This window comes from Trichogramma pretiosum, unplaced genomic scaffold, assembly GCF_000599845.2.
Source record: "Trichogramma pretiosum strain Unisexual culture from Peru unplaced genomic scaffold, Tpre_2.0 scaffold12, whole genome shotgun sequence".
Lineage (NCBI taxonomy): Eukaryota > Metazoa > Arthropoda > Insecta > Hymenoptera > Trichogrammatidae > Trichogramma > Trichogramma pretiosum.
This window is the reverse complement of record NW_019641690.1, coordinates 1,298,651-1,322,755: the sequence shown is the minus strand read 5'-3', so window position 1 is coordinate 1,322,755 and position 24,105 is coordinate 1,298,651. Positions and strand designations below refer to the sequence as shown.

The 24,105-nt window shown below is 40.3% G+C and overlaps 1 protein-coding gene across 3 annotated transcripts in view; it reads left to right on the top strand.

Annotated features, from left to right (window-relative positions):
• The window catches only part of LOC106649871 (IQ motif and SEC7 domain-containing protein 1), an 83,884-nt gene that overhangs the window by 14,372 nt on the left and 45,407 nt on the right, over nt 1-24,105 (top strand). The window contains exon 1 of one of the 3 annotated variants that reach the window (XM_014367567.2): nt 2,210-2,513. The exons of 1 other annotated variant lie outside the window; for it this stretch is intronic. Coding sequence is in view for 1 of the 2 variants with exons in the window: in XM_014367565.2 (XP_014223051.1) it covers nt 14,760-14,839 (80 nt within the window). In the remaining variant the exon portion in view is untranslated. Of the gene's footprint in view, nt 1-2,209; nt 2,514-14,199; nt 14,840-24,105 lie in introns of those variants that run through there. One more of the 3 variants, XM_014367565.2, reaches the window with a different exon arrangement.

The window sequence follows — 24,105 nt, the reverse complement described above, 5'->3', positions numbered from 1 at the left end:
ATATCAGAACAGCTGATAAATATTCGGCAGATTTGCCTCAAGTGCGTACTATGATTTCAAATAACCTTTTTTACAATCACAAATTTGACTCATGTAAGACAAAATAATATAATGAACAAACGTCCAAAAAACTAAAAGTAAAGACTTAATTTTAACAATTCAATTAATTAGTGAACAATTTGGTTTAAAGTTTTTTTATTCACTCTTCATCGAATTCATATGATTTTATCAGATATACCAGTTGAAAATTTAGCTTACGAGTAATAAATGTCAATCATATTCAATTAAAATTTTTTCATTTGGAAAATTGTTTTTCATTTTGAATGAAGCAGATTTTGGAGTCGATGTAAATAAATTACACATTCACGTGGAAAACATTTCCGAGACGAATCAAGTTTTGTATCCCAATCTTTTTCATCGTCGCTAAAGCTCGCGATATACGTCGAGTACAGCTGCTACTCTTGCTTTGTTTAATATGTACTTTTTACCCTGCTACTCTAGGTGTACTGCACGTAGGATAGCACAGAAACTCGTAAGTGTGCTGACGACAAGAGGGATGCACGGCCCTCGACCTCTAGGGCGATGACATTTTTTGTATAATTAATGAGACCTGTTGAAAGTTGCAACGGGTAGGATGATACAAGCTTGGAATTTACTTTAAAAATGTTTTCTCGTTTACGCGTTCTACTTAATTAGGAATGCGTATTACATTTTTCAATCTCACTAGTAATATTATGAGTCATCAAGTCATTGCTGCAAAAATAGTAAATTATCAATAATTCACAACTGATAAGGTTGAGTTCTAAATGATTATTATTTTTGACTCGTAATTGCTTATAAAATGATTCATCTAATCAGGAAAGGTTGAAAGTATGAATAAGTTTATTTACATTCATCTTTTCAAAACACAAGAATATGTAAAAATGTATTTTCGTTTTCAAGTTGTCTCGAACGTTCCCTCGATTTATCTATCCGTACTGCTGTGCTTTTGGGCGGTATTCTTGAACATTATGTTACATTCAATATTAATAGTATCTCATATACTAGTAGAATTAATCATATGAATTTTCCAATAAGCTTTAAAGTTTCTATGATCATTTGCCCGAAGAAGTTGAGAAGAGTGATGTTTTGGTAAAAGAGTAATCTATCAAAATACCACACACGATGTGTAAGAAAAGAAATGACCTCCCGCACACGTGTGCTCGAGCGGGTTTGATTTGAGAAGCGCTCGAAATAACAAAAAAACTCGCAAGAGTCGCGCGATTCGCTCGAGTCACGCACAGCAGCAGCGGCAGCGACAGCGCAGCAGAAACAGAGGCCAGAAATATCCGTTCGCCTCGAGTCCACACGCACACATCGTGCTCGCAGACCAAAAAAGCGAGCGAAAGCAACATCTCCGCAGGGGATCTCTTGGAAAGTTGCATATCACTTATGAAAAATCAGATTCGTGCCATCTAGAAATAAAGTGTATCTCGTCCGCAAAAGTTGGAGCACTCGAGGAAAAAAGCCGAGAGGGAGCTTTGAGTATCATAGATAGGGTATCGGGGAAAAGTATACTCTCAAGGCAGTCGAATAACGTCGGAGGAAGCGCGTTTGTCAGGTGCTTCGAAAGCGCAGAATCGTTGGAAGCGAGGGAGAGAGAGCGAGATAGCCAGGCATAGTGCACGCAGCAGCAGCCTCCATGGCAAGCGGGCGCTGCTAGCTCTGGACGGGGTGGCGAGCGGGATGGAAGGTTAGAAGGCGGCGACTGGCGAGATGAGAGCAGATAGGGGAGTACGGCACGGTGGTGGCGCTGGCTCGAAATATATATGTATACATGTATAGCTATCGGCGAGAAGGGCGCGCGCAATGAGCTAGCCGAGGACTCCGACGCACGACGCTGTCTCAGCTGCGCGCTGGCGGCGCTTTCATCTCGTCTTTGTCCTCCGGCAGCGAGTTCCCGACGCGAAGCTCGCTAGTATACCTCTTCGACGTCGTCCTATTCACGTCGAGCTGTCCGTTTCCGTGCAGTTGCGAGCTATCACGCTCACTAGAGCAAAAGTCAGCGTACGCGGCCGCACGCCTGTGTGTGTGTGTGTGTGTGTGTGTGTGGACGTAGTACGGGGAGCTTGCAAGCTTGCAAGCTCGCAGCTCGTTCGCTCGAGCCTAGTGTTTACGGCAGCAGCAGCCTGCGTGTACGTGTGTGCGAGTGCTTGTGACGTGTACGCGCTTGTGTCCGCGAGTGTGTGTGCACGTGTGTGCGAGCAACTAGCTCTGCTCTGCCCCACCATAAGCGCCGTTGCTTTTGGCTCTTTTTATTAATAGAAAAGCCAAGCAAGACGACGACGAGGTAGACGACAGCATCGAGCGTAAATGCAAGCGGCGCCGCGAGATATGGCCGAAAGCAGATGGTGTCAGGCCGCTGTTGCTTCTGCTCGTGAAAGCTCGCTCGCTGTCGCGGCCACTGATTGTTACGCTGCTCGCGAGGGAGGCATTGCCATTGCCGCCGTGCTCCACACCGGATCACGATAACGGTACGTACTTCCGATGTGTCTCGTTCCAGCAGTGTCGTCTCTGTTCCGTCTGTGTGTGTGTGAGTGTTTTTTTATGCAGCTTGCGCGTGCCCGCGTCGCTTTATGACTGCCTCTTCTGAAAGACAGATCCGCAACCGCAGCACTCTGTACGTGTGTGGGTATTGCTGTCTTACGCTGCACGGCTAGTGCATGCCCGTTACGCTTTTGCGCAACTATTCGTCGACCCGCAGCCGCCACCTGTCTTGTCCTCTCTCTCTCTTTCTCTCTCTATCTCGCTCTGGGTCTATTGTGAGTGATGTTTGTTTCCGGCCTTTGAGCACTCGTGATGAGATGCGAGGCGTGCTTGGCTTTCAATGATTTACATCTATTCTCGCTCTATCAAAGAATAGTCTCGAACCACCCTAATTGCGACTCTTACTAGCTAGTGCACTCATCTTTTGAAATTTTCATTATAGGTCCGATCTTCGGTTACGACTGTGCTTGAGTTGGTATCCGACCTTTTAATATCGAGTAGCTTCTAAATCTGAAACTTAACTTATTTGTAGAATAGTTTAAAATGAACATGAACGCTTCCGCGAGCGTATTTCACTTATATATTATTCTTTCAAATTCTATATTTATGAGCTTACCGAGTCAAGCAGAAAATAATCTATGAAAAATCCGATAAACGAATAAGAACATTTACTTGCATCGCAAGTCGTAAAATTTAATAAAAATTATATGAAGGACTTGAGATTCGATATAGTTTCTCAGTTGCACTTTTTTGAATTTATGTTATTAAAATAATTCGTTAGTATCACGAACTTTATTTCAAACATGAATGTCTCTTTTCCACTTTTGTTTTTTTAGTACTTAACTTACTTTTCGTTTTTCTTTTTATACTTTTAAAAACTTTGACCTGCCGTTCTGAAGTTACAGAAAAACATTGAGCAATATACACTCATGAAAAGCAACATTTATTTAATATCTAGAACAACCGATTATTGATTTTATATTTTAAAGAAAAATTGTTTACCAAAAATGTAAATTGTATTCGAAAAAGTCACACAATATAAATTGATCATCTGACATCTTCTGTTACAACGTGGCTAAAAATATATTAAAATATGTTTGTTTCTTTTTGTTTCAGGTGGGTACTAATATTTACATGAATGGGTTAAAAGTCTTCCACTATCAGTAAGCTGAACTATTTTTAAAATATATTTATTTATATCGTTCATTATTTGAAAATGGCGAGTGCACCAAGAACAGCTAAAATTTGGAAAATTGTATTTTTCGTGTCCGTGTTTTTGATACCATTCATATCATCAGAATATTATGTGCAAGAAATACCTATCGGTGTTATTTTTCATAAAGGTGACGATGAATTAGAGCAAGCTTTTGACGAAGCTTTGCAAGACTTGGAAAATGAACAAAATCATTACTTCAAATTGAAACCAATAAAAAAAGTGAATGTTGAACACGATGGGTATTTGACCGGCAAGATAGTATGCGAATTAATGCAAGAAGGAATCGCGGCTATTTTTGGACCAAAATTTCATTTGACACGAGAAATAGTGTCCAACATCGTATCTCAATTTGATGTTCCACACATAGAATTTAGTTATCGTTCAAGAGAAACTGACGAGACACCACATCCCAGTATCAACGTGTACCCTGGAAGAATTGAATTTCAAAAAGCAATTGCAGAAGTTGTTAAGCAGATGACGTGGCAATCTTATACGTACATTTACCAAACGGTCGATACCATATCGAGAATTCACGATACGCTTGCATTGCGTGGGAGAGGAGATTATCCAATCACTATAAGGGAATTGCCTCCTCTGCATTCGATTAAAAAAATGACTGAAAAAGAAATTACTTATACCTACGAGAGTCTAGTGAAAAAAATTCAAGTATCTTCTCAATCAAGTTTACTCATTGATATTGAAAGTGAAAATTTAGGAACCTTGCTAAATACAATGAATAAAATGGGTGTGATGAGTGATTATTTCATGTCTTTTATTGTGAATTTAGATTCTTCGCTGGAAGATATGAATCTGTATATATCTAAAAGTTCAGTGGCCAATATAACCCAATTCAAATTCATTCAAGATGAATCTAAAAAAATATCGGTGGAGGCTGCTCTCTTATACGATTCAGTTTTTGCATTTAACGATGCTTTAATAAATTTATACCAGGATATGTCTTTCTCTAAACGTAACGTGGACCTACGACCAAAGTCACTTTCTTGTTATGGAAAAAATAAATACAAATTTGGACAAAATATAACATCGTACTTTCTAAAAAAGACTCGACTTGGAAGGAAAACCGGTTTGATGACGTTTAATGAAATAGGAGATCGGGAATTTGAATTTGACATTTTAAATGTACAGGCAGGTCGTAAAACCACTGTAGGACAATGGAAAAATGGAGAGTTAGTTCTACATCGGAACGAAAAAGAAATCAATGATACCTTGAGTGAAGCTGCTAAAAGTAAAATATTCAGAGTGACGACAAGAATAGGTCCACCGTATGTGACGCCTGTTGACGATGAAACTCCAAGAGGACGTGTTATTGGAGACAGAAAATTTGAAGGCTATTGTATCGACCTAATTGCCAAAATAGAAGAATTTTTAGGGATACGGTGTGAATTCCAAATCGTTCCCGATGGTAATTACGGCTCGCTAAATCCTCAAACTAAGCAATGGAACGGCCTAATTAAGCAGTTATTGGAGCATAAAGCCGATCTGGCAATCTGCGATTTGACCATAACATCTGAAAGACAAAGTGCTGTTGATTTCACTGCTCCATTTTTAAATTTAGGAATAAGTATTATCTTCAGCAAACCTGAAAAAGTCGTACCAGAGCTTTTTTCATTCATGTCTCCACTTTCAATCGAAGTTTGGATGTATATGGCTACTGCATACTTAATTGTTTCGCTTATGTTATTTTTGCAAGCTAGAATCGCACCTGGTGAATGGGTCAACCCTCATCCTTGCAATCCTGATCCAGAAGAACTTGAAAATAATTTTACCTTGATGAATTCCTTCTGGTTAACGATGGGATCTCTTATGCAACAGGGAAGTGACGTACTCCCAAGAACTCCATCGATTCGAATGTTAACAGGAATGTGGTACTTTTTTGTCCTCATTATGGTGTCAAGTTACACTGCCAATTTAGCTGCTTTTCTGACTGCTGTCAAAATGGAAGATTCCATTAACGATGTTGAAGATCTTGCTAAACAAACTAAAATATCTTATGGAGCTTTAAAAGATGGATCAACATATTCATTTTTCAAAAATTCCAATACTTCATTATACCAGCGTATATTTAACACAATGGCTGATGCGAAACCGTCAGTTTTTACCAAAACCAACGACGAAGGAGTGGATCGTGTAATCAAAGGCAAGCGGAAGTATGCATTTTTCATGGAATCCACTTCCATTGAATATCAAATCGAAAGGCACTGCGAACTTCAGATGGTTGGGAATCTACTGGATAACAAAGGTTACGGAATAGCTATGCCTCCAAATTCACCATATCGTACCATGATAAGTACGGCAATTTTGCATTTACAAGAAAAAGGTGAGCTACAGCAGTTGAAGCAAAAGTGGTGGAAAGACATGGGCGGAGGAAAATGCGACGATGCTTCGGATGAACCCGCCAACTCAAACGAGCTCGGTATGCCCCACGTAGGTGGTGTGTTTCTTGTGCTCATGTTTGGAGCTCTCATATCCTTTGGAATAGCAATCGCGGAATTTTTGTGGAACGTTCGCAAAGTCGCGGTGGATGAAAAACTTACACCCTGGGAAGCTTTCGTGGCAGAATTCAAATTCGTCATCAATATAAAAGCTATCACCAAACCGGTTAGAACGGAAAAAAGTAGCAGCAAATCGACGTCTTTTCAAACAACAGAATTGAATAGATTAGACCATATGCACGAGTCGAATCCAAGCTCGATCCATACTTTAGCAATGAACGAACGCACGAATAACTTGCACAATAATAGACAGCATAGTTCAGATAGTTGAGCGAAATTGCTTAATTACTCGATGCTTGATAAATTGTTTTATTTGGAATACGCATTTCTATTAAAAATTTGAAGTATTTTATTGTAAAATCAGCATTTAGCCTTTGAAGAAGATAACCTCTAAGAACTTTAGTAAAGTATTTCAGTTTGATTATTTTTTGTTCAATCACTGAATGTGCTTCAATGTATTCAACTTACAAAGTTTATTTATATAATATAATATTGTTATCATTGTCATAGTAATATATGTTGTTTATAAATCATAAGATGTATAAATGTAAATCTATTTAATGTATATATACACTTTTTTAAACCCAATTACTTTATTTTATTTGCAATAATCAAAAATTTAGTTGAACGCCTCGTATAAAGTTTTTCTTTCGTAGTTTACCGCTATGTTCAATAAAAGAGAGGGCAAGTGGCTTCTTTACAGTCAACCCCTCGAGAGCACGTGCAAATACAGACACAAAGTGTAATGAATTACACCTGCATGTGTACAACTCGAGTGCAACATCGTCGCAGTTGGGCTATTGATTGCTACTGCGAGGGAGCGCTGCCTCGCGTGGGTGGTGTTTTGAAAGCTATACATAGTCCAGATAGTTGGCGCGGAGAGGGGGAAGCCAGACACGTATAAATCTACTGTATCTAAGGCTGCTACTTTGTAGAGATACCTCAGCGGCGTGCTACCAATAAAGTTTATCTAAATACGTCAATTTTTTTTTCTCTATTTTTGTCAATGTATCTTGTGTCACGCTTTAGTTGATGAGAAAATTTTGATGTATTTATTATCGACTTTTGATGTTTTGAACAAATTTGAAATCGGTTATAACTTTGAGTCTTTTAGCCGTCTTGTAACAAAATATTTAAGATAATTCGACAAGTAGAGCAGATCGATACGCTTGCCATCTTTTTATTGGGTGTTGAAAGGACCAGCCTAATTGTGACCTTAAATGATTACCTGACTAAAGCTAGGGCTTCCCTATTCAGCAGGTGATATTTGTAACCGCTTATCATCCTTTAATAGTATTCCCCAATCGAGGCTTGAAATATGGTTAGGGAGTAACTTCGATTCCGTCTGAAAACGGCAGCGTTAGTTATACCCCGCACGTTCCAGACCCTCGCAGCATTTGTATATTATTACCTCTGCATAGAGCTCTACCACGGGCTCGACGTATTTATTCAACTGCAAATTCAGCGGAGCAAGGCTTTGAGCAATAGTAAAAAAAAAAGTTCAAATAATATTTGATGCGCTGCCAAGAGCCGAACGAAGAGACCGTGAAATTTCGGAGGATTCGCGGTCGAAGCACGTGTTGGATAGGAAAAAGGTCAATGTCAACGTCTAATGCTCGAAGCTCGACCTCAATTCGCCTGGAAAGCTACACTACACAGCTAGGCACATCGAGCGAAAAAGACAGAGCTTATGCGTACCATTGGTCAGGAATTTATCCGATCTGCAAGACGTTTTTTGACGATAAAAGCATAATCTGCTTATAAAAGCGACATGAAAACTCGCGCTGCAGTAGTCAATCGTCCGCAGTCGTTTCGCGTATTACGCATTACAGCAAGCTGAACGATAAACTTATATTATACGTGTAATGGCAAACGATACTCGTATTAGATTACATCGAAGCAGTCGAGCCTGTGAAAGGTATGACTCATTGTTCTTGGCAAGTGTGCGGAGAAATAACGCGTGAAAATCGAAGTGAATCCATTTAAAAAGCCTTTCGGTCGTTTAATTATTGGTATATCAATGGCAATTATTATGGCCGAGTAAGGTCTGGTTAAGCGTAAGTAGTATGCGGCAGCTTTTGCTTACAGTTGTTTGGATGGAATTTCGAAGCCATGAAAGTGCGATTTGCAGCTATATATTGGCACGCATGGTGTGTCAGACACGCTTTATAGACGTACATCGAATTCGAAATCTAAGAGATATTGCTAATTCAACTAGAGCAGAGCAACGTATACTTTGGCTGCAGACACGCACTCGAATGAGAAATTCAGCGCGAGTTTCTCCGTGACTGGGGGCTACTGTTGCTGCGCCACCGCTGCTGCTGCTGCTGCTGCTGCCACTAATGCCGCGTGCACCCGACGACGAGGAGTACGAGAACCTCCGCAGCTCGAGTCGTTGCGAAGGGGAGTCGTTATAGTCGAAAGAAAGCCAGATATAGAGAATCGAACGAGGAAATCGAGGGACGCATTACTCCGCCGAGCAACCCTAGGTCGGAAAAAAACTCGCAGCGCGGGCAGTTCTTGCAGCCCTTGGAAATCGCTGCTGCTATGGCAGCGTCGCGCTGCGCTCCCCCTCTGCACTTTCATTTTCGAGGGTATTTATACGTCCTACAGTGACACACTGTGCCTACTCTACACTGCCCTGCCCTGAGCCCTGCCTTGTGCCCTGCCTTGTGCCCTGCCTTGCATCGCATGCTTGCCCTTATACGTTTTTTCATGCACCAAAGTATCTCTGCTCGTGTGCTTGCATGTGACACAGTCAAGCCCGCAGCCTCTTTACCTTTTCTTTTCCGAGCTGATTTTCTATGGAATAGTCCTTCTCTTATGTATCCAGCACCGACCGTCCGCATGTCTTTGCTTTTCTGTCCAAAGAGATTCAAGTTGGAGATACTTTTACTTACTGAAATTACACTAATGATTTCTTCAAAGCCGAAAAGGTATCATTTATTTGCATAAATAATTAATATCATCTTTACACGATTTTCGTATAATCATCAAAATTAAAATAAACGCATTCAAGCAGATGAAGGCAAAAAAAAATGATTAAAAAATGAATCTAAGGATTGTGATTTCATAAATCGCATCAAGCTCGTAAGAAGCCTATCCCAAGATGAAAAGGAAAAAATAAATTTGTCTCGACCGTAGAGGTTCATTAAAATCTACGCGTTATCGAAGAAAAAGTATTTATAAGCGTGGAATTGCAAACGACAAGCTCGGCGACACGGCAGCGGCAAACTCGAAGTTATAGTTTGGGCGTAGGATCTTGCGATCGCTCGTCGAGTCTAGTTCCAACCCCTCGTACTCGCACTGCTTGATGCTCGCTCGCTCGCACACGTATATCGCTATTTGCACTCGCAAAATATAACGTCAGTGGCAGTATAGAGCAGAGCGCAGCGGCGGTAGCACGCTATACAGAGGTAGAAACACTCTTCCTTCGAGGCTAAACTCATTTTCTTTTTCTGTCCCCTTGATTTGACGGTATAAAGCACACGTCGGATGCCAGACTGCGCAGCCTGTTGGATGAATATAAACATATAGCTATACATGGGTACACGCGCATATACACATCGAAGGGGTGTCTATATATATATATGTAGAAAGTAGCAGCAGCAGCACCGTAGCGCGCTGTGCGAGCGCCGTCGGTGCTTATATATACGCTACACAGGGGAGAGGTCCATGGTGTTATATTGATCGGGCCCCCGACGAAGCTCGTCGCGTCGCTAGCTTTGCCTTGTATACGTGTGCGTGTGCTTGCTGCATACATACAGACATACATACATACATACACACTGCGCTTTACTTCTCTCTTTCTCATAATGTAAATCCCTGGTCATATAACACGGCTTTTACCAAAACAGAACTGTTTATCTATATTCATGCGTAATATATTTGACACGTGCACTTGCTCCTACGCAGCTCTTAGAGCTTTTTCTATCCCCATGAAAGTTTGTCTACGAAAAATGGGGAAGTCGCAACCTCGGTCAGGAGGTATACTTTTTCTTAGTTTCTGTTTCTTTTTTTTGCAATTGAGGGTGTGTAAACCTGCCACCGAGGCTGCTACTGCTACTGCTTTTTCTCGTGCTTCTTTTTTTCTGTTCTCTAGCAATCGATATTTTAGCGCTATGTACATCGGTATACCGTATACAAGTGCTATATATAGACGTGTACTCTCTACGTACAAACAATGATGATGAGATTGAAATTGGTGTCCGATCAATACACTCGCAAGCATGCACAGACACATACACAGAGGAGTGATGACCTTTTGCCGGATAGCCTGATAAGGCTTCGGAGCACATTTGGATGAGAGAAGTTATTTCAAATTGATCGTCGCTCATGATTGAATAGCTCACTGGCGATTTTCCGATGAAAAGTAGTATACTATATTTTAACTCGACGTTCATTACATTTAATTTACTTCACAGCCCGAGCAACCAGCCAATTCGCTGTTAATCGTAGAAGTTAATTCAGTGAAAATTTCAATTCCACATTCATCATCATTCATTTTAAATACTCACTTTTGGATACTGTTTACTTAAATCAGTAATTGCATTCGAAAATGTGCATTACAGTATATTATAACTTTTATTAATAAGTACTGGTAGTAACTTAAATTAGAATTTTGCGCCTGTATGTAGCTGTTCATCCAGTATTAGTTGCGTGCCGGTAGACGCCGAGCAGCTTCCAAAGTAAATCTTGTTGCCGTAGTACAGGTGCGCTGCTGCCGCTTTTGCAGAGATCTTACATTACTGCAGTGACTCAGCTTGACTCAGGTTGAGATAAACTACTCAACCATCTCGTAAACGAGGAAACAAATGATACAGATGAAACTTTATTTTGAAAAACATACATTTCTCTGCCAAACGATCATTCGGTTGAAAAATAGCCAGTAGTCTTGCTAATAGACATTCTAGCTCGTCGTGTGGTGCTTGTATATAGTTTCTCGTACACACGCTATGATGTATTAGCCCCATTATGAATTTCATCGACGTTGCCAAGAAAGTCTATTAAATAAATATCAGCAAGATATTTTTCCATTTTTGAAGGCATGTCATGCAACGCAAGTGCTGAGCAGGAAATTGCATGAGTAGTGGACCCTTTATTGGCTCGTAAATAAGAGCCGACATACGCGAGTTTCCATAAAACTGCATATAAACCTTGCATGTGTATGTATAGCAACGTTCAAGATTGTGATCAGAATATATAAATCCATGAATCATCGATACTTTGTGTTAAGAATCTACTGTCGCGCCTATTCAAAACAAAAATATTGCTTTTGTAACAAAACAAGTATTTACAAAAGTACTACATCACTTATCAAATAACTTCATATTTTTACGGGCAACCTATTTCAACCCTTGGCTAGTTTCGATTACTAATGAGTAACACAGACGAAAAATAAACCACAACACGTAATGTGAAGCTCGAAAACGTAATGTCTTATGGCTTGCCTAAGTAAAAAAAGACAAAAAAAAAGTCTCAAGGAAGCTTTATATCTTCTGCGAACTTAGACTTATAGTGGTAAAAATAAAATACATTGGCGTCTGCAAAGTTGGGCGTTGGCGACATCCAAATAAAAGTTCCCGATGCAGAGAAAAATTCGCAAACTTCTGAATGCCATAGTTCGTTCGACAGTCAATTTTTTTTTAATATCACTGACGTAATATGCAACAACTTGTTAAAAAATTACTCAGCTAATTTTAGAACGATTGTTATAACATTGCTGTTTGACATTTGAAGTATTTGACATTTGAAACCACTAGTTAAAATGCATTTGCATTAAAAAGTTTCTTTTACTTACTTTCTACTTCAATCTTAATGTATTGAATTAAAAATTGACTCTTGTATCCTTTACTTTGTACTAAAAGTATCATAAAGAAGATAAAAAGTCACAGCAAAGTCGCTTTTTCCTCATAAATTATCTCCTTTTATTTCCTTTATCTTCTAATGGATGCTAGCATGTAGTACAATTTGAATTCCATAAAAAAACCCTCAACCTTTATGATAGTAATCCATTATCTTTTTGAATTTTAATACAAGGAAAAAGCAAACAATGTTACGTGAGAGGGTAAATTGGTAGTTGAAAAAGCCGAAGATGAATAGTAATATACCATCAGTCTAAGGTGTCTAGACTCGTGTATATTTAAATGGCTCGCGCCTTCGCCAATGTTACTTTCTCGCTTGAGCTCGTTCAGTTTCGAAGCGGCTAGAGCGAACACGCTCGTGTGACAGCTGGCGCCCTCAAGAGCAACTTTTGCCGCCTCAAGTGCCACAACATTAGCAGAAAGTTCGGTAATGCCAAGGTTCCTAAAGACTCGATGCAAAGTAATCGATGTTTTGCTGCGTGCTTGTAACCTTGTTAAAAAAAACTTTTAATATATTCCTGTTTTAAAGCGAAAGAAATTCCGGTCGCACATCAGCTGCCAATTAATCATTAAAATAAAAATGAAAATTGAATCATTAAAACGAGCAGATGTTATAGGGCTAAGTGAGACAAAATAAGTTTGAGTGAGTAGTGAGAATAATACGAATCGATACAAGACAAAGTAGAACAATACGTTTTAATACGTATGAGAGATGAGTACGTCATAATAAGCAGCGAACAAGAACAAAAATCTATCGATTACTTTGTGTACGAAGGATAAATCGAATAGCTTTTGTCGTTCTTTGTTTGCTTTCTCTTTCTTTTCTCTTTTTGTATAATAAAGATAATCGATAGCACCTATCCGGGCCCTCCGTTGTTATTTATCCCTTGGGTTATAAAGCTTCTATACATCTCCGAACGAATCACTAAGACAAGCCACAACAAAATTACGCATCTGTTCGTTGCTCATTAAATTAACTAGTTCAGGTATGAGTCATACCCAGTTGCATTCAAAGGGGGAGTCGCTAGAGGGTGTTTTTGGAGGCGTATTTTTGCAATCGCTCGATTATTCTATCGTGTGTCATACGTAAGGAATTGCACTTGGAATTTAATTACGTATGCAGCTGTTAATTACTTGAAACTTTTCCAAAATACTCTTCATTACCTTGGCTTCTTTTCAAACGAATAAATCAGAAAAAATCATAACTTATTAAAACAATTTTTTTTTTTAATATTTTTAAACTTTTATTACAGCGTAAATAGACCATTTTATATACATCAAGTGCTCGTATCGATAAAAACATATTGATCTCTTTGGTTTCGGATAAAAAACCACTGATATTTACTTAAATATATTTGTCATCGCCGGAAGGTATCTTATTTCCATCCATCGGTGTCTTGGTATTAATCTATATTCACAAACAACATTATCTCCCACGATAGTCGTGTCTCATACATTTTAACCTTCGCTCACAATATCTCTAAAGCTATTACTGGAAGCTAACGTTTTTTCTACCAACTTTTCATCACACTAAATTGGTATATGCTGTAAAGTATTACTTTTTATTTTCATCTTGAATACTAAAGACCAGGTGTAAAAAATTGAATTGTGTAAATAGATAGATAAGATAATAAAATATAAGCTTACATTTCTTCATAAAACTAGAATATATTGACCAATGTCAATCGTATTCACTTTTAATAAAATTCGGATAAAAATTGTTATACCTTTAGTCGATAATATAGAATTTTTAAAAAGTCTTTTTTTCAATTTCCAGGTTTTACTATAAACTGTATTTTTCAATTTATTATGCTTTAGTTGCATAAAACAGAAAATATATAAATTCAAGTAGCTAATATTGCAGACTAATATCAAAAACTTGATAGGCTGTTGATTATGTTTATACTCATGATGAATATTCAAAAAGTCTTGAATGCAAATTAAACGACGATCACGATAATGCAAGTGAAAAAAAGTTTTACCTAACGTCTCGATCGTCGCCAACGTGAGAATGGAGTTTGTCGGGGAGCGATTGCGTACGTAGCGCCTACCGCAGTCGTAGTGCTGACTCTTATCAAATTCAGAAGCACATTGGCATATTAAAATTCTTTTCATTTCTTCATTTGTTGACGTTCATGTCACGTATACGTGTGTTTAATTCGTGTAAATGTGCAAGTAGCAAATGTGAATCAGCTCGTATCTTTGCCTCTCGTCCTCTCCTTTGCTCTTCATCTATCTACGTACTCTATCTAGCTGTGAATCTGTTTCTGCTCGTCGTGATAGGCCTTTGATCGTTTTCACGGCCACGCATCATCGATATCACCTCGGCGCACCTGTGTGTGTCTCGCATAACATCGGCATAAGCGCACATATTTTGTCGATCTCGCTCAATTTGTGACCGAAGTCAGTTGCCGAGTGACTTACAAAAGTCACGTTGCGCCGGATAGGAGCGCGAAAATCGACGCCGAAACGATCCGCGAGTTGGTGTTGAGTGCAGCGGTGAAATGGTGTATCGTGTTTGGCTGAAACGCGCGCATCGAGTCTCTCGTTCTTTTCCTATGAAGTGTCAAAGTTCAGTGCAGACGAAGAAAACACGATTCAGCGACGGTGCGCGAGGTCGATCGCTCCGTTAGTGTTTCGATGTGCCGATTACTCGATATTCTGTGGTATCCATGTCGCTTCATTCTTATGATCATCCGGGGAAACAGGGCTGTTTACAGGTAATCCAGAAGTTTGCAAAAAATTTTCATCGACTCTACAGCTATTAGTGTCATACGCAAAAAATTGACCTTAAATTCCAAATTATCTCTTTGTAATAATTCGTGTGTCAATGTTACACGAATATGCACTCCATTGAATTCGGATTTATTAAATTGCGTGTCAAAAATGATTACGTATCATTATAACGAAGCATTGATTTTAAAAATAATTTAATAACAATAGAAAGTATCTGTCATATAATTAAGCTTGTAGTAGTATTTGATCTTTAATCGTTCAAATTATGTCAATATCAAACTACAAATCTTTTACTTCATCACGTTTAAATGATCAGCGATGTCACTTCAGAGTTTACTAGTTCGTAAATTCAACTCTTTTTACTGACGATGTAATTTATTGACATACGATCATCTGTTATCAGTTTACTGATCACATTATCGAATGAGTGTGATATATTTGCAATGTATCTTTTGTTAAAAAGATCTGAAAAATTAAAATTCTCAAATGTTTTTTGAAGTTACGTTTATTGATGTTGACACTAATTTTCGTATCTATTCATTTGCTCATATTTAGAATATTTTTAAAAAAAATTGAGTACATAATCATAAATAAGCGAAAATGCTCCAATTTTTATATTTTAATTTAACAAAAGTAATAGAAAGTTCACTTTGGAATTTTTTTGAGACCTCGTTAGTTATTTGATATATAATGCATGTATTATTATATTAATTCGAATAGTTATTTGAAATGACTTAAAAAAAAGTTGAAAAATATATGGAAGCCTTATAATATGGTATTCAATATTTACATGTCTCTTTTAGTAAGTAATAACCTTAAGAACTTAAAAGAGTGTCGGTAAAGCAGAAATTATTTTTCACAATTACATATTGATAAATCACAGTCGATGTCTTACCATCGTATGCATCGAAATGTATTCGTACAAATATAATATGTATATTTTTATAAATAAATCCAGTGCTTTTAAAAGTCTGTTTTTATAGTAATCGTTAAGTTTCAATCACTAAATTCAACTATTGCCGAATGAAGAAAACTAATGGTTAAAAAAATCAACCATGTTTGCATCCATGAGTATCTGTAAACAATTGAGTAAAGTAAAAAAGTAACCAAAGATAAACCCATACAATGCCACTTTTGCTTTTTATTAAATACATTAGTTGGCAAAAATTTCAAGTCGTGCTTCAACAGTACAAACTATTATATGCACATGCTGACGAAGAACAACGTTTGTATCCGTATTTTTTAACACTGCATAGTCCTGTTGCGTAGCGTATTTCCGTGAGAAAAAATTAAAAACGAACAGTTTTTATGCGTGACGAAATTTAGTACAAGGAACCCTTCATTTAAATTGTTTTTATTGGGCTCCTGGGAATATTGTTCTTTCAGAAGTATATTACGTTGTAACAGCAAGCAAGTTGACAGCCAAGAAAAAAAACGAGGTAAATGTAAATTTTATGCAAAAGTAAGTAGGGAATGTGAGCATCTTGGTTCATTTTGGAACGGAGGGGGAATTTCACATTAGAAGAATTATCGCTCGTTGTCGAGAGCAAAAAAAAAACATAACGGAGTTACTCGGGTAAAATAGCGCAGTCTCGCCGATTAACAACCAACATATATCATGAACATATTAATTATTCAAATGGTTTTTCTCTTTATAAAATTCTTTACATGAAAATCGATGTTTCAAGCGTCGTCCAATCGAATACTCGATTGATCGCGAGTAGGCTTTTATGGAAAGACAACAACCTGCGTCCTTCCGAGCGTGTCGTCGGTAGCCCGTCCACAGGCTCTGCACTTCTCGTGAACGAACCGCAAGAAATGCTCTTAATGTGCCAATAAATTTTTCTATTAATTTTCTAATTAATGTTTTTACTTTGCCGTGGCATCAGTAGTCTGTAATATTGCCTTGGTATGGTTACAAGATAAGACAAGATTCTTGAGCTCAAAACTATGCAGTAATTGTTATCTGAATAAAAAAAAAAAAAAAATAGCATGCGCATTGAGTCTAACTAACAAATGCTAGTAAAGTACTAGTAAATGCTTTGGTGGATCGAAGTTGCTATAATTACTAATTTGTAATAGACCATTATCCTAACGGCAACGAAGATATTTACGAGTTTAATATAAGAATTTAACGATAAGACAAGTAGGGTCATAAAATGAACAACTAGGTATGCATTATTATATTTGAATAAAGCCTCTTGTAAAATGAATTCCGTTAAAAACGAGAGTCGTTGATCGGTCCGCCCCTGTAAACCGTTTGAAATTTTTATATACCTGACTCGGATCGGCACGAGTTTGTCACGACTATTATATAGTAAAATTGTGACGCTTCGTGGCCTCACACGTGTTGAGCAAACAGAGCGAGCTGCAGAGGCAATGTATCCCGTTCCGTATGCAACACGGGTGATGGGACAGCAGCAGCGTGTGGAGTGCGGGTTACATATATTTTTATAAACGTCTCGTCCCACTGACTTTCTTCGCAGTAGAGCCGCACGCGGTGAGCAGCAGCTGCAGTGCACATCGTCGAGTCGAGTGCGCGCACACATTTTACACGTAGACACACATGCACATGCGGCGAGTAGCACGCGCCGCGACTATCGACCGCGAACGAGTTTCCTCGCCAGTGCACATCGGCCCGCTGCAACGTCATCGGAAGCGGCTCCCGCGATCGCTTCTTGCGTGTGCATGTCTGTGTGTGTTGTTTTATAACGGCGATGTTGCGGCGGCCCCCAGGTAAACTTCGCAGCCACTGCGAGAACGAAAAACCATACATTATTGCCACATCGACCGTTTCAGCCCGAGAGAGCTACTTGCGTAAACCTCGACGAGCCGCCACCGCCGCCGCCGTCGCTGTTCGACTAATGTGCATCTGTAGCTTCGGCTCCCGCGCAATTTTTTGCAGCGCACTCGTATTCATTACCAGTCGCATAATCTCGCAGATGGAGAAGAAAAAATTGAAAAACGACGATATTATTTTCTCGCGCTCTTCTGCAAGTCCCAACTGTTACTCTCGCTGTACGAGCACCGATGCCGTAATACTGTAGTGTTGCCAACTTTGCCAAGGTTAACCAAATTTTTATCATTTTTCCATATTTGTCATGTTCACGGAAGTCATTATTACGTTGTCTGAACGCAATCTTGGCATTATGTGACTTACGGCCTGTTACTTACAGATTTAACATTGATGCGGCTTTTACAATTTTTATACAGGCATAACTGTAGGCTTTACGAAGCGAATTAATGAAGATCCGGTATCGATTCCATAATTCCCTCTGCTACCGATCAGTTTCGCTTAATCTTACGTCCACAACAATATTTTGCTTATAAAATATAATGAACTCTCTTCTTAAGATATCATCGAAGATTAAGAAATGTAATATTAAAAATGGCCCCGGCTGCAATTTAATAAGCACGATAATAAAGTTGCTTGTTTTTTCTTGTTACAGGTGGGTACCACATGTTATACTTGGCAGTACTTATTTGAGCATAGAGACGATTATGCAGTTCAATGTCAGTAAGAAAAAAGTATTTTTACATTATGTAATGCCCTCGATTGTCTATCGAGTGCGTAGGATGCGTTCGATCGCGCCGTAAGCCAAAGCATAATTATTGTTACTCAATGCTCCACCTTACTCCCATGCTCTCCGCGAGGCTCAATTGCAACTTAAATGAAAAATGTATTGCTTCATTACGTGTCACTCTGCGTGTTTACTAACAATCGTGACAAATCAACAAAAATATTACCTAATTCTCTGCAACCCTCGTCGATTTCAATTAACTGAAAATCCCAAGCCATTAAACGATTGTAGAAAACGATAGCGATCTTTGCGATTAAAAACTTGAAAAAGAAGAAAAAAAAAAGTTGCAGATATTGAAACTTTCCAGAGGAATTCCGATCAGCTACATAAATTCATGCCTGCACTTGCGACTGTTACTTTTTAAGACTACTTGTTTCTCGCTCGACACGTCAACATAATATAAAAGCGGATGAAAAGATAGAAAGGAACTAATGTTTCGCTATATATGTACGCGATCGAATTCATAATGCGCGCGAGTAAAGCCGCGGCAGTGCAGCTCGTACTCGTTGGTAGGTTCGCGAGCTCGTGAGTCGGTGATAAAATCGTTTTCATGCACTGTGCTCTACATTCGATTTGAGTCCGTAAAAGTGAATGCCGCTGATGGTATGCGCGCATACATACATATTATAAGAAATAAGAGTTGGCCGCATGGCGAAGGTCGTTGGTCATGTAAGCCACATTAATCCCAGTGACAGCTACGGGCTGATTAGCAGATAATTTTATTCTCAGACCCTGCATACGGCGTCTATTCTTTATGATATACAGCCGCTGTTTACTCGCGTGTCGCAGGTCCCAGAGATCACTAATGGGATACAATCGGGTCGTCCTTAACAGCGCAAGCAGACGATCGATCCCGTCGTGCGAGATTTCTCCAGTGATGTTTTTGTTATTGAAAGATTTCGAGGCATGACTACATGCGTCGGCCGAGCCGAGTATTATTGGCCTCGAGGATCGATATTAATTCGATTACGCGTCGCGACTCGTCGACGGCAGTTAGACTCTCGAGGCCCTGTCAATTTCGTTTGTTCCCTGGCTTTTGGAAAAGTTCTGTATCATTGAATCAATGGACCTATATCACGCAGGCTCGCGATGCATTGCGACTCAATCGACTCGGAGTTGGCTCTCTTAGTCAGCGCATTAAAATTAAATTAAGCGAGCAGTGACCTCTCTCTCTCTTATACTTGCACTCGATTGCCGTTCAACAATAAGACATTTGCTCGGAAACGCTAACGCGCGAACCGTGACCAATATAATCGATGGAAAGACAATGGATTATAAAAGTATAATATAATAAAGTCGCACAAAGACGTAATAACGTGTGCGCGGCGGCGGCGGCCGCAGCTACGCGCGCTGCTTTATTGCTGCTCGCGCGAATCACGCCAACGGCTGCTGCGCGCGAGAACGTTAATTCCATCTAGCAAAGTAGACAAGCTCGTTCGAAGAGCCGCTGCGGCCGACGAGCTGCAACGCGCGGATAATACCCATTGACCGCCTCCACATCTATATAACACGCGTATACAAACGCTATGTGTGCGAGCTCGCTGCATTGCGAAGTCGCGCTGCTGCTGCTGTGTTGCATCCTGTCATGAGACGACGACGCGACGCTGGCGTGGGCTTCTGACCTTTTTTCTTCGCACTCTTCTTTCTCTCTCTCTCTCTCGCTCACTCGCCACTCGTTTACTCGTTGATCCGTATACTAATTGACGTCGTCGCCGCCACCACCACCGCCTGCTCTTGGATTTATGACTTCGCAGCTTCCAGCCATATCTCGAGTACTTGATTACACCTCGTCTAAGTACAAAATAAATAAAAGCTCGTCCCACTACGCATGGCAAGGATTAAGTGGATTAGAGATAATTTCAGCTTGTACAGTTCTATATTGGTGTAAAGCGCAGTATCAAGGGCTGCCAAGCAAAGCATTTATATTGCCAAAAGTCGCCAAATACTCTCCGATAATTATCAAAACTTCCACGTTCACTTTATGGCGAACGAGAATAATGAGATCCGATGCAATTCGAACAGTCTTTAGCAATTGAAGCGATCATAAAAAAAAATAAACCTTGTCTGATTATCGAGGAAGTATTTTTGTTAGTTTGTTTTTCGAGCTCTTGCAGTGATTTATGAATTTTCTCAGCACTCGAGCTTTTCTCTCGGTGCGCGGCGTGTATAAAAGTGCATGTGACGCCGCCGAGTAAACAGTATTATAATATCCTCGAGCGAGCGAACGAGCTGCGCGCGTGAGTGCGTTAAGCTCTCGAGCTTGGCCGTCAACGCACTTTTTTGTAGCGCGCAGCTCGCAGCGATCTAAATTCGTCTCTTGAAAGCGAGCCAAATTTTCGCTCCTTGTTCTCGAGTCGAGTACACACGCATCCTCGTGCTCCTCTCGTCGCGCAACTTCTTCTGGGAGCACTGGCCCTAGTACACGGTGCGCGGCGATCTTTCCCACACCGTATAGTACAACGTGCTCGGGCCAGAAATAAATGCACGAATGTTGGTGTGTGCAGCGGTGCAGCAGCAGCTTGCAGCACGCGCGCACATGCTGGCGTCATTTTTCGCGCCTCTATCGTGTCGCAGCAGCGCGACTTTATGCACTCGCTCACGCCGCTCTCGCAATTTATTTGCTCTCGCGTCTGCGTTCGTCTGGCATGTCGATGGCGACGCTTTTGGAATCGACTCGATAGAATCGTTAAATAACGAGACACGATGAAAGAGACGTGAAAAGAGGTCCGACTTTTTGGCAAAACAATACACTTTGACTTGATCGTTTTACTCTTGATTTCGTTTCGTACTTATACGAAAGATTGACCCTCCGGCACAGTGAAACGGTATGCAAGCTAGTATACTACGTTGTCTTGAGAAACGTCCTGAAATAGGTAAATGGTAGAAGTTTACATAATCTGGAGACTGCATAATATGAAATTATGTCGTTGAATAGTCAAGTACAATCGAGCGCGATCCATACAGTCGATGCGCCGCGGATCAATTCCGCACGAGGCATCGAAAAGAAATCTCGATGAAATCGTTTCAGCCGATTAATCTCACGCTAGAACGCTTGTCTATAGCTGCGCATTACCTTTGTCAGTTGTTCTTTTGCAGTCGACGAGTTTTCGTGACTGAATCTTATGTATACGCTATGCATATACAGCAGGACTATAATTATGCATTTTTTTTTAATTGCGCAGTTTAGTCCGCATGAATGGCGAGATCGTAAACGGACAATTTCATCTCCCACTCTAATTGTGCATTACGAAACGCATAGATCTATTCTCCGATGCCGAAGCTCTCCTCGCGAAGCTGCAGTGGTCCCGGCTGATCGTCATGCGGAGAGACCGATGGATTGGAAGTGGCTACAATGGCTGTGTGCACGCATAGAAGAAACGAGCGCATAGTTTTCCAGCATAGAGTAGCAGAAAACGACTCGTACTACGATTCACATGATTCACGAGCAAAAAAAACCCGAAGGAGAGGGAAAGAGAGAAATTAAATGTAATAGTCAGCGGAGGTCAGCGTTTCCGGTGGAAACGAATAGGCCAATAGGTATCAGATTGTTTATATAGGTGTTGGCGCATGTAGGTAGCCGCGAGAGAGAAGAAGAAAGAGTAAAATAGAGAGAGAGAGAGAATCAGTTCTCACGACGCTGCTCCGTGGGTGCAAATCAGCGAGTGGGCAAAAAGATGCAGTGCGCGCGGCTGCGAGCACAAGATCGCTCGTAAAGAATAGACCGACGACGAGATCGTCTTCGTTCGGGTCGTCACGATTGCAAATGTCGGCACGTCCTGCTTACGCCGCGCGCATACGTATGGTACACGTACACGTACTGCGAATCCTTGCGAGGCAAACGCGACCGCGCAGTCGCCACCGCTGCCGCTAGGCTGCCTCGACTGCCTCGTGTCTGCTCATTGTGTTTCGTTTAATTGTGTCAATCGTGCTCTGCAGCCTTTATTCGCCAATTCTGTCCAGCTATTCAGTTTGTTTTCGCAGTTACTATTCTCGAATGTCGATCGCTTGACGACCCAGTTGGAAGGACGCCTGATTACATTTAATTCGAAAATCGAACCAACTTAAAAAAGGCTTTCTTTGAGCTCGTGACTTTTTTTCTACGCGTGAATTTGAGCGTGAAAATATGACTTGTGTATGGATAAACCTCTTCATTTTGACAATAACTTATAGCGTTTCCTGCAAGTTGCCTTAATTTTGTCCCATTCTGAAGCAGCAAGCATTGGAGAAACCGAGAAAAAAAATGCGCTTCTTTGCCGCTTGAAAAAGAAAAACAAGAAAAAAATTATCGCAATGCGTCACCTGCGGTATCGATTATTACATGTTTTACTTTTATTTTTTACAATATTTTTTTGCGCTCTTGTCGAGACTTTGTGTACAATCGACTTTTATGTAATCATATTGACTCTGTTCTAGCGGTAAATCGCACTTTTTTTCTACATCGTGTTACCTTCGTTACAGCTACTGTATATTTGCACTGTAAATCCAATTTTTTTTTTTTTATAATCATTCGTCATATCAAAGTGCTCTTTGTTATTAGCTGTGTATGACTGGCATAATTTTATTAGATTATATGATTGAAAGTTGAAAATAGAAAGTGAGAGCGCACGTATATTCGACAGGACTCGCATTCAACGCTCGATTGACGTTTTCGGCATAATTTTTTAATTACATCGTACGAATTCTTAAAACTCGCCTTGCCCCCACCATAAAACGTTGTGCAGTAGAAACTCAATCAAAGTTAAAATACTGGAACGGAATATTTTTCATTTAGATTGCTCTGCCAGGACTTTGAGGCGAAACATCAAAAAAATGTAAAACGCGCGAAGAATTGAAGGGAACACGAATGCTTTGTCACGTGTAGCAATTAAATCAGCCTTTGAAGCGCGCCTCGAACTGATCACCCGACGACCCGTGCCGGGCAAAATCTGCAATCAAAGAATTTTCTAATTATTTTCGTCGATGGGTTCGCTGAAATTGGTTGACCAACGTCGCGTGACGCCATTCTTTGTCGTGGTCCCTGCTACGACGCAGAGCTGTCGGCAAAAGTTGAACAAGAGGGAAAGTCAAATTATTGCGCGATTGTCATTCCGCACCAAATATGCCGAGAAAACTCTCTTTTCCGAGGAAAGCTGCTGCTGTGTGCATGCGGCACATATCGGCCTTTTTACTCTAAAAAGACAGCAATGCTCGAGAAAAGCTTCACGAGTGCACGAGCTGATGAAGAAAAAAGTTGTCTGCATACCCCGAAGAATCTTCGTGGCGGCAGAGTTTCTCCTCTGCAGCGAATGCTTGATTCATTTATGTATCAAAGTACTCGACTGCAGCGGTGCATGTTTACGAGTCTCTGCGGAGGTCGTAAGCAAAGTACCATTCCCGTGGGAGGTCGTGTCCCGCAAACTTAACCGGTGCTCGCGAGCAATACGCACGGCAGTCCATCGCGTTCGAATATGGTTTTATCGACTGTTTCAACACACGACGATTGCCTATACAATTCGTAGCAGCAGCGGACTCCGAACGAGGAACAAAAGCTTGTTGCACCAGGTGCACGTGCGTGACAGCTCCAATGGCATCGCTGCAAAAGCCGATCGATATCCTGTGTGTGTGTTGTAGTTATTACGCTCGCAGTTCGGGCTGTACAGCTCGAGCTGTCCCAATAATAATATTCGCGC